Consider the following 10,985-nt stretch of genomic DNA (forward strand, 5'->3'; position numbering starts at 1 on the left):
CCTCTTTTCCGCGCCCCCCCCGCAAGGCGCGCGATACACACTCTCTTTGGCTACCTATCGGTACTCGATCGTTTTTTGTTTTAGGTAATTGACATCATGAAACCGTCGCGCCCAATCACGTGCGCTGGACCGGGTCGCTCATGCGCGTCCTGTCGCTCATGCGCTTGTCGCTGGGAGGTGGCGCCGGGCTGGCCATCGGCGCCGCTCGCGCGCTCGGCGCCGCCGAGGAAGGATGGCAGTCGTGACGGCGGCCGCAGTATTCGGCGTAGACCGCGCGCGCAGCGCGCTCCGTGTTTGCCTTGAGGAGCGCAGCGACGAGTCCGTAAGGAGCGGCCCCAGCTTGCTGGGTGCGGCGCCGCCGCGCGCCGTATCGAGAGACTCTCTGTCGGGGCAGGTTAAAATAGCGCCGCAGGCTCCCCGGGCCGTCCGCGCACAGACCACAAAACCCTCATGATCCTTATTGCACCCGTTCGGCGCTCATGATCCTTATTGCACCCGATCCGGCGCTCATGATCCTTACTTATTGCGCCCACTTCCGGCCGCTGATCTGTATTGCACCTATTTTGGCGCTCTGATCTCGAGTGCCACCCTTGCAGCCCTGTGATCTTGACAGCACCCCTCTCAGGCCTATGATCCTCAGCGCGCCCCCTCAAGGTCTGCTGATCCCCACAGACCCTGCCGTGGGTGCTTGATCCTGAGGCGCCCCCCCGCCGGTGCTGTGATCCTGAGAGGGGTGTCTGTGATCCTGAGCCGCCCCTGCCCCCTGAGGCGTCCTTCACATCGTGTTGCTGGTGTTAGAGTTGTTTGTTGTTGGAGCACGTGAGGCGGTTTGTCGGTTTTGTTGGTGCAGGAATCATAAATAAATAAATACAACGGACATCCCAAGCTAGGGCTGGGTCGAGGACAGACACGTCCCCACCTTTGCAGGATTTTGCAAAAGCGAGGGGGGAGGGCGCATCAGGACGTACCTAAACAAAATCAAGGTTTTTTCAAAATGACTACGAACCCGTGACGCCCGCGGCGGTGGACACGCTCCCGCTCCCCCCAATCCCCGGGGGCAATCCTTCCATCACGACGTTTCCCGTTTTGCGTTGGTTCGGCACCCAACCTCGGTCCAGCTTTACGCCGATGCACGCCGCTGCCCCACGATGGGTTTCGGGTCGTCCCGCCGAGGAGACGAGTGCAGCTCGCACTGAGCCAGCGACTGCTGGGGCGAACCCCCCTGCGATCGAGTCCCGGTCGACATTCCTCCATTTTGACCTCGATGCGAAAGACTTCATGGACAGTTCGACAATGAGGCGAGCGGAGCAACGGTCCGCGACCGCCCCAAATTTGGGCGGCCCATCGTCCCGCCCCTCCTCCCCGCCGCCAGCCAGCTCGACTCCGGACCTGGACGAGCAGGAGGAGAGCGCCTCCTCCGACGGCTCAGAGGATCGGATGCTTGAGGACCTGCTGGGGAGCGAGGAGTGGATGTCGGGCGGCCTGCTCGCCGGCACTGTGCCCGGCCTAGCCAACCACCGCTACAGCCTCCTGCCGCCCGCGACAGAAACCAACGGGCCTCCTCCTGCTTGCCTGTCGTGGCCAACCAACAGCGGACCTGCAGCTTGCTCAACCCAGCCGCGCACTGCGGAGGAGCACGAGGCGTGGGCCCTGTGGAAAGAGGTGGCCGCATTCAACCTCGGGGGGCGCGACCAGCTGAAGCTGGTCCGGGAATTGTGCACACTGCTCCGGATGGCAGGGCCAGAGGTGGCTGGGGAGCTGAGCGAGGCGGCGGCTCTGTTGAGTGACCTCACTCGGCTGCTCGAGACGCTGGGACACAGCCGGCCGGAGCGGCTCCGCGAGGCGATCCGGATTCTGAGGGCGAATTCCGGCCTTTTTTCACCCTCGACAGCTGCTCCTCAAGCTGCTCCTCAACCTGGCACTACCACCTTGCTGCCACCGCCTGCGACGCTTGCGCTGCCGCGTGCGCCGCCTGCGTCGCTTGCGCGGCCTGCACCGCTTGCGCTGCCGCCTGCGCTGCCACCTGCGCCGCCGGCGCTGCCCCAGGAATTGCCGCCGATGAAGATGTGCGACCGCACCCAGTAGGCACCTGCGGGCAACGTGCCCTTGCAACAACAATCCCCGTCGGCTTTAGGCGGGTCGAGCTCTCAAGCGGCATGCAGGCTGGCGACACCATGCGGGTCGCAACCCCAGCTGGGATCATGCTCACCGTTATCCCTGAGGGCGCCAGCCGGTACGGGCACTTTTTCATCATGGTGCCGCAGACGCCTTCGGCTCAAGTCTAGAGTGTGTGGTGAGTCTGCGAGCGGGTGTAACGACGGGTCCATGTCCATGCTCGCCGATGCTCCGCGCCCGCTCGCTGCCTGCCAGCGGGCAAGACAGAAGATACTTATAGGTAGGTGATGAGGAGAGGTGATCGCGTCGCCGGGACGCCCGCGATGCCTGATCCCTGGACTCAAGCGGCATGTGCACCTTCGCGCCAGAAGAGAGGGTCTGTGTGCGTGCCGCGTGTGCTGAGCTGCTGACCCGATGCTGCTGTCGACCTGTCGTGTGTGTCGCTGAAGGTAAAGGACAGCGCCGGGGGAGCTCCTGCCGGCAGTAGCAAAAGAAAACCCCGGCTCAGGGACCAGCTCAGGGGGTCTGAACCTCTGGAAAAGAAATTCGCGTGGTCGAACGAGGCTTTCCCATCTTCGCTGGTTCGCCGAGGCTGGGCAGTCTCCGCCGGCCGCAGCCCGAAGACGCAGCCTTGCAGAGGACGCGTTAGCGGTCAGATGGGTCCAATTTTGAGCCTCGGAGGAGCTCCCGTTGCCTCACGGCGGCTGCTAGACGAGGGCCGGACGCCTCTCAGGCGCCGGCGACTCAACTTTGATCCGGCGGCCTATTTATTGAGGGTGGCTTCACGACTCCGGCCCTCGCACGCGCCCACACGACCCCCTGGACCGGCCTGTCCGACCCACCCCTCTCGACGCGCACCACGCGCCCGACGCAGGAGCCGCGCGGAAGTCGGCGCTCGACGTCGCCGCTCGACCTCCGCCGCGAGAGGCGTCTCGCGGGGCCTGTTCGAGCGTAGTCAGGAGCGCCGCCGCTCCCCCTGGCCATGGGGCACGTGCGGGCCCTTGCCCGTGCCGCCCGTGTGCCGACACGGACCGTTTGACGCCGTCGGTTCTCTTCACACTCGCCCGCGCCTTCGGCCCGCCCGCCACGCCTCCCGCCCCCCGCGGCGACGCCCCGCCAGAGCGATTAATTGGCCGTCGACCTCCGTCCCCTCGTCTGCAGGGGCCGCTCTGCTGACTTGAGCTCTCCGCGGCGCGATTTCTGCAGTTGAGATCGCCTCCCGCCCGCCTCCCACCCGCCTCGCGTGCCTCTGCTCTCCCGCCCCGCCCAAGCGGCGCCGCGCACGCGAGACGCCCTCTCGAGGCGGAGCCCGTTCAATGTCGCGCTAAAAGCGTGATCGCGTCTCGTTTACGGTGCATACTCACAACCACGCACACCATGTCCCGCTCAGGCTCCTACCGGATAATCATACCCTCCACGACACCGGCGTACATGGCGACGGTCCCGTGCACCGGCGCCGTGCCGAGCCGTCCTCCTGCTCGGCAACCAGCTCCGCCGTGTCTCGATGCCGGCAGCATCCGGTGCGTCGCCGCCGGCGACACCGCCCGCTGCGGCGAGTGGCATGTGCGGTGGCGCGCCCTGCTGCGTGGCCGCCGCCGGCTCGGACGTGGCCGCGGCTGGAGCCGGGCCTGGGTCGGTCGCGGCCAGAGCCAAAAATGGAGCGCAGCTAGGGCTGCGCAGCGAACAGGAGCGAGTTCGCGCTGCGGTGCTCAGTACGGCGAGTTCGCTCTGCGGCCTGCTCGGGCTTTATCTCTCGCGTCTCGGCTGCGTTGGCTGCTAAAGTCTTTTTTATCGGTGCGTTTTAGCTGTTTTAGCAGCAAACGTCCGAATTCTGCAGCGATGGCCGATCTGGGAGGCTTCCGGCTTTGCCTTTTTTTGGTCTGGCTGTGGTCTCACAATTTGGTGCGAGAGACGGTCTCAGACCCCAAAGAGAATGCAGAATCTAATGTTTTTTCACACACAACACAGACACAGACACTGCGCTCCCCTCAGCTCCCGCGCTGGCAGGGAGACGCGAGCCCTGACGGAGTCCGGTGGTGGGGGCCCGCCACGCAGCTATAGCGCCGCCCTGCGCTGACATGGTTCGTGCTGAGCCGCCGCCGCCGCTCGCTCTCGAAGAGCGTCGCGCTGCTGCCCGTTCCCGGAGCGCAGAGCGCGAGTTTGGTGGTCAGGGCCTCGCCTGAGGGGGGGGGGGGAGTGAGGACGTCACCGAGCGGGTGGGGCTGCCGGGAAGGTGGTGGGCGGGCGTGGATGCACCTCAAGTACGAGCGAGTAGCGGAAAGACCGCCCGCTACTCCGGCGGAAGAGTGCTCTCCCGCCGCCCCCTGGGTCACCCCGAGTGACCTCGCAGCCCACGCCGTGAGGCGCTGCTGCTGTCAGGGGATGTTGGGGGCGTGCAAAGCGGCTGGGAAGAGACGGCCAGGCTCCTCGCGGGCAAAAGACTGACGTGGCCGCCGCATTCAGCCTCCGGCGGGCCTCCGGCGGACGCCTGCGGCGTGACGCTCCGCGCGAACAGCCCCGTCTCGGAAGCGCTGCGGGACGGCCTCGCTTCAGCGTGCGCCTGCCGGGGTGGGGTGGTCACCAGATGAAATCGCGGCCGCAGCTGCTTCGAGGGGTGATTGAGGCCGGGCAGGAACGGCTTCTCCCGAGGTGCCCGAATCGAGTAGGCCGACGCCACAAGCAGGAGGGCTGCGTGGACCTCCTGGGCCTTCTTGGTCGGGTCGCTCCTCCTGGCATGGCACTCGGCCTGCGAGCACGGGCGGAGCGAGCGGTGAGCGGGCATTGTGCCGCCGGGCGGGGAGCTCCGTCACCCTATCGCGGAGCTCTGGTCCCGCCCCTGGGCCGGGATGCCACCCACAATAAAACCCGTCCCACCCGAAGCGCATCTGCCGGGAACGGCCTCCTCGAAACGGAGGCGCGGCGCGGGCGGCGCGCGGGGCAAACGGGCGCACCTTGGGGGCTCCGAGGGGCTTGCGGACGGGCTTTCAGGCCAGCCGCGGACCGGCGCCGGGTTCTCTCCGCGCCGCGAGCCAGGCGGGGCCGAAGAGGAGGACGGACCGCTCAGTCTGCCATCGTGGCTCTGTGGCCCCCCAGAGACCTCGCAGGCAGGTTCAGACCCCCTGATCCAGAGTCAGACATGGACTAAGAAAATACCTCAATGGTGTTTGATGCATACAGGGCATTGCCTGAGAGCGAGGCGCGTCCTTTTGGTTACTTAACCCTAGCTAGGGTTAAAGCGCAGTCTCACCTATCTGACCAGCGGCTGAGATTGTCACACAGTGCACAGGGCAAGCTGCTGCGGGGATGTCCTTTGATGTTAGCTTCGATCTCTGGATCTAAAAAGAAATCGGCACGAGGAGCTTCGCTGTCGTCAGTCGGCACTCTTTCGAATTCTTGACGGGCAGATCAACCTGAAGTCCGAGTACACGCGGGAGATGGAGCGCGCAGAGCGCGAGCGCGCGGGGACGTCGTGCGCCACCGCCGCGCCAGCCGCCGCGGCTGAGAATACTGAAGTCTGAACGGCCACGACCTCAGGTTTAACAGACCGAGGGAAAGCGCTCGGGCGGTCGGAGGACCGCCCAACTGCATGAACACGCATCCCGGCCTTCCCGGATCGGGGGGCTGAGGCGCGCGCACAACTGATCACGGCGATCCACGACCCAGTCGGGGAAAGCTTGCGCGCTCTCGGCCCCGCGAGAAGGGCGGGAGCGAGAAACCGAGTGTAGAGAAACGCGTGTGCTGGGCATGAGAGGAGGCGTCCTTTTTCAGTGTACGTAGCTTGTCGCGGGGCGGGTTTCCGGATGGGTGGCATTGAAGCCCGAGTGTTGCGGAAGGCGCGCGGCGGGGTCGGCTTCGGGCCGACCGCCGCCACCGGGGGCCGCCGCGCCGTAGAGCGGCCCGCCGGTCTTCCTACCGGCGGTGCACGCGGCCGCGCTTGGAGGCGCTGATTGCTCGGCCGCGCGGGGCCGGATGACTCGCCTGCTGGGGGTGGGGTGCACGGGGTTTGCGGCGGGGTCCCCATCGTCCCCGGGGAGGGCGGCCGTCAGGCCGCCGCGACTGTCGGCGTGGCCACCCTCCCTTTCTTGGTCTTGGCAAGGTTGGTGAAGTTGGTGAAGCCATGCTGCCCTTGGGCGCGAATTGCCCCTCGAGGGGGGCAGCTGGCACTCCGCGGTTCGGTCGTCGTGGTGATGCTCCTCCATCGCTGTTGAGCGATGGTCCAGTGCGTCGTGCAGTCAGGTCAAGGTGGTACGTAGTAACGTCAATGCTCGGTCTTGCGTCTATGTGCTGTTGCGTATTGAGATCCTCAGCTGGTCTAAGTTGGTTTACGTTTGCTCAAAGGGGGGCTACGGTGAATGCTACTCTCCTTCGCACTCACGGACTGAAGTCAGGAGCCTGTCGGCGGCTCGAGACTGAACGACAGGGCCTCTCTCCGAGGCCCTCACACGACTCCGTGCGGCGTTCAGAGAGTTCGTTACACACAATGGGACCGCCCGTCCTCCTCAATTCGATTATCGGGACCCCCGGGGGTCGTTACATGCGCCTCGTCACTCCGTTGCGAGCTCCATTCGCGGCTCCAATCGCCCCGAGTCACCGCGGAGGACTTGTCCAAAACCCTCCTCCGCGACATAGCTCTCACATGTACATGTGCATTCCCGGAGGAGGACTGGCGGTGTTTGATTAGTTAGAACTAAAACGCAGTAACCTCCCACGCCCTCTGATCAGAGAGAGAGAGATTTTTGAAGACCAACAAGAAATCACGACTCTCACAGTGATTTGGGCTCGGGCGCTCGGCAGCTTGTTAGCCCTCAGCCGAAGCTGGGGCCGGTCCCGTAGCCGAGAGAACGTGAATGGTGCACAGGGGCCTTGAGCTAGTGGCGTATTTTTCGTTCACTTGTTTTTGTTTTTTGTTTTGTTCTAGAGCTGACCACTACTGAATTCTTTTTGCCAGCTCGAGAGGTGCAGGCTGCAGCTGCAGGTGGGTCTCGTGTATCGTCGTGTTCCATAAATATATGTGCAATATGGGGGGAGCGCACACATGGTCCTCACGTGAGCGCGCTCTCTCGCGTCGTTCGCTGCGTGCGGGCGGGCATCTCTAGGTTGCACGCGACACCCGTGTCCTCGCACTGTGCTGTGTGGGAACAGTGGGAACAGATGCGTCGACCGGTTACGAGGATAAACAGGGACGAAACTGGAAAAATAATGAGGCGCGGCGGAAGCCTGCGCCTTCAGCGCCGCTCCTCGATGGCCTTTGTGATGCGCCGTCCGCGCTGCGACTTCAGCACCGCTCCGTAAAAGAGCCAGCAGAGAACGAGCAAGAAGATTAGGGAGAGGACGTTGAGGCTGATGGGGAGGCCGAGGGAAAGTGTACACTTGTCTGCGCCTTCCCCCATGCCCTTGCGCCAGCAATCCACCTCGTCGCGGTCGGTGAAGAAATCGTGCACCATGACGTTGACGCCGAGGAACAGCATAAAGGGCCCGCCGATGGCAAGAAAGTTGGTGCAGTAGAGGTAAGGGTTCCACTTGAAGAAGCAGTCGCGAACGCAGTCCCACGGCTCTTGCATCAGGCCCTTGATGAAGAGGGTCGCGATGAAGCTCATGAGCGCGGCGACCATGCAGCCGCCAAAGCCGAGGATGAGTAGAAAATAGGCGACAGCCTGGAAGTACGTGTCGGGCTGCGAACCGAGCGGCAGGCCGATGAATGAGAAGCCAGCCATCATGCCCGTGAATCCGAGAAGAGCATCGTACAGCTCCTTCTGCGAGGTGAGCGCAGCGTCAACACCGTCCTCGAGCGTGTCCGCCGCTGTCGCACGGCAGCGGAGTGTCAGTCAACAGCATTCGCGCGGCTGTGGGTAGGAGGCGCACACCGTTGATGCAGTTGTAAAATGATATGTGGGCGAACGTCTGCTTCTTAAGGGCGGTGAGCTCCTCGAGCGCCTTGGCTTTGGCCTCCTCGCGCTTGTGCTCGCCCTGCTGGTCTTTGGCCTTGAGATAGTCGAGGAGCTCGCGGTATGCGTCCCCCATCTTTCGGCTTGAACACGCCGCGCAAGCAAGGAGAGGAGTGTTCAGAAGAAATACGAATATAAAAGAAACTGCGCGCCCAAGCCGATGAGTTCGACGCGGTCGGGGGGCCTTGCGGAGAGGCCAGCGAGGTGGCGATCGCTGTACGACTTCATGGTGCCCTCGGTGGGGCGGCTGACAAGCCAGAGGTCGATACTCTGGACGACCCATAGGATGCCACGAATGCCTGGAGGAGAGGGAGGCGAGGCCAGAGGCAGACTCAGCTGCTCTCGGGTGATCTCGCTTTGGTGGCCGAAGGACCCGATGGTCCTGTCACATTCGTGTTCCGAGTCGTGGGGGTAGGAATTTGCGGGGTAGGATCGAGTCAGCACATCCTTGTAGTACAGCGGACCGCCAGGCTCGCCGGCAGCATCCGCAGGGAGGCAGCATATCAGGCACCAGTCTTCTGGAGAGCTCAACAGCGGTGACGTTGGCCTGGAGGGACGGCCGGAGCGCCCAACTCCAGTGCGGCGTTAGGCATGGAGCCGGCGTCGCACGGTCTCGTCACACGAGTACGTGCCTCGGCGCGGAAGGGTGGGCGACAGACAGCAGCCCGGAGAGGCGAGTTGTAGCCCGACGCCCGCACGAGGGGCCGACGGCCGGGGGCCAGCGGTGACGCTGGCCTGGAGGGACGGCCGGAGCGCCCAACTCCAGTGCGGCGTTAGGCATGGAGCCGGCGTCGCACGGTCTCGTCACACGAGTACGTGCCTCGGCGCGGAAGGGTGGGCGACAGACAGAGAGCCCGGAGAGGCTAGTCGTAGCCTGACGCCCTCAGGGGCCGACGGCTGGGTGCCAGCGCCATGGTGGCGCTGGCCAGGAGGGACGGCCGGAGCGCCCACCTCTAGTCCATCTCCTTCATTCCGCGACACGGGCCACTGGCGGCACGACGCGGAAGGGCGGACAGTGCACGGGGTATGCACTCCACACCCGCAAGGGCATGTGCCGTCCGGAGAGGCGGGCGTGGTGTGGTGACTCGTGCGGAGCGCGAGGTCGTGCGGAGCACGAGGTAGTGTAGCTCGAGGCAGAGCTACGTACTACCAGTAAGGCCATGAGATGGCGTAACGCCGAGGGGCGTGGAATATGGGCCTGTCCTGGTGCGCGGAGCGCGACGGGCCCGTAATGGGAAAAGGGGGGGCGCCCGCTCGAGGGAGCGAGGGGCGCAATAATCCCGCGCGATGGCGCGCGGGCCACGACCCCGTCGGGCCGAAGCCCGTCAGGCACTCTCTCCCTAACCCTAGCCTTCTCCCGAACCCTAGTGTGTTTTGTTGCCTCCGTGCTTTCACACTCGTCTCGTCGTGTCCGTCCACTGTGATTGCGGCCGTCCACGACTACGTCGTCTCTAGAGAACGTATCAACCCCCTTCTGGTGCCGACCGCGCCCCCGCGGGGCACGGCCGGACGGACCCACCCACCCAGTAGGGACACGCAAGGATGCCGGAGCGCGGTAGTCGCTGGGCGTCACGCAAGCACCGGAAGGGATATGCACGCGCCAACGCCCGTCCAGGACGGACGGAGGCGTTAGGACAACGCAACCCTAACCCGTAGCCAAATTGGCACTCGGGCGTGTGCGCGCGTAGACACTACTCTCCTTGCTGTGTGTCCCTACGGCATATTAATGCCGATAAATGCCTCAAGAGCCGAGTGTGGGCCGGAAAGCCCAGCACTCTCTCGCCAGGAAGCATCGCAACACAAAGAGCTACGTGAAATGAGCCCACGGCTCTACTAGTGTAGCCAAACGTCAGATTCGACTGGAGAGTACCCGGCATGGGCCGGGGAAAACCATCGAGTGCACGATGTTCACACCCTGACAGGGGAATCCTGTATTGGGGACGGGCGCAGAAACGGACGGTTTCGATGCTCGACGTCTCGTGCCCGACTCTGACTCGCGCGACTGCTTCTGGCTGCTCGTTCCGCATTCTTCTACCCACCACCATCCCCTTATCTCCTCCAATGTCTGAGCAGTCGAACCGTATGGCAAGGCCAAGCTGCTCAACTTGAGGGGACGAGGCCAGCATTAGCAGTAGTGTCGCTAGCTTAGCGGTGGGATATGCACGCGCCAACGCCCGTCCAGGACGGACGGAGGCGTTAGGACAACGCAACCCTAACCCGTAGCCAAATTGGCACTCGGGCGTGTGCGCGCGTAGACACTACTCTCCTTGCTGTGTGTCCCTACGGCATATTAATGCCGATAAATGCCTCAAGAGCCGAGTGTGGGCCGGAAAGCCCAGCACTCTCTCGCCAGGAAGCATCGCAACACAAAGAGCTACAGGGACTTCGAACTTTCCTGGAATCTGGAACGTCAAAGGACACTTTCAGCTCTTGCCTGACTGACAGCAGCAGCGGGACAGCAGCAGCGGGACGGGACCGCCCGCCCACCGCTTCCCTGAGCTCCAATACACTTGCTCTTGCTTGCCGATTTTGTTACGCTCCTTGGCTTCGGCGATGCCGATGGCTCTGGCAGAGAGAGAGATTTTTAGCAATACCAAACAACTCTAACACTCACACTTGTTCTCTGGCAGCGACAGCGACGACTCGTAGAGGCGCGTATTGGTTGGCTCGGAGGGAGCAGGGCCCGTCCGTATTAATCCCTTTTGTTGGCCACGCTGTCGGCCTTGATGGAAGAGAGACCCATGGCGTGCACTTTCCGCTGGGTGCCGTACCGGTCCGACGCGCGCATGGGTCTCAACCACCAGATGTCCAGCCTCTCATGCGCGATGAACGAGGCGGCGGCGCTAGGAAGGAGTTTTGTGCTCCCGGCTGAAATATGCACCGCGGCGGGCCACAACAGCGGCGGCGCGTGCATCCCCTTTGACG

General features: G+C 63.9%; 2 protein-coding genes across 2 annotated transcripts; one reads left to right on the top strand and one right to left on the bottom strand.

The window, feature by feature from the left end:
- Nucleotides 1–2,681: 2,681 nt before the first annotated feature.
- Nucleotides 2,682–3,953, top strand: EMIHUDRAFT_372797 (hypothetical protein; the record flags this gene model as incomplete). Its single annotated transcript, XM_005792851.1, has 3 exons — nt 2,682–3,074; nt 3,277–3,320; nt 3,506–3,953. A coding segment is annotated over one exon (216 nt), but the record flags the coding sequence as incomplete, so codon positions are not given.
- Nucleotides 3,954–7,015: 3,062 nt separating this feature from the next.
- EMIHUDRAFT_446769 (hypothetical protein) lies at nt 7,016–8,142 on the bottom strand. Its single transcript, XM_005792852.1, has 2 exons — nt 7,980–8,142; nt 7,016–7,915 (listed from the first exon to the last, which is right to left on the bottom strand). The coding sequence occupies exons 1-2, from the start codon at nt 8,134–8,136 to the stop codon at nt 7,341–7,343; spliced, it is 732 nt and encodes a 243-aa protein (XP_005792909.1). The 5' UTR covers nt 8,137–8,142; the 3' UTR covers nt 7,016–7,340.
- Between the last annotated feature and the right edge of the window lie 2,843 nt (nt 8,143–10,985).

The sequence above is a fragment of the Emiliania huxleyi genome (genome assembly GCF_000372725.1).
Source record: "Emiliania huxleyi CCMP1516 unplaced genomic scaffold EMIHUscaffold_1040, whole genome shotgun sequence".
NCBI lineage: Eukaryota > Haptophyta > Isochrysidales > Noelaerhabdaceae > Emiliania > Emiliania huxleyi.

Coding starts and splice junctions, on each gene's coding strand:
- EMIHUDRAFT_446769 (XM_005792852.1), bottom strand. CDS start 8,136: ATGGGGGACGCATACCGCGAGCTCCTCGACTATCTCAAGGCCAAAGAC. Junction 7,916..7,979: donor ATTTTACAACTGCATCAACG/GTGTGCGCCTCC, acceptor GCCGTGCGACAG/CGGCGGACACGCTCGAGGAC.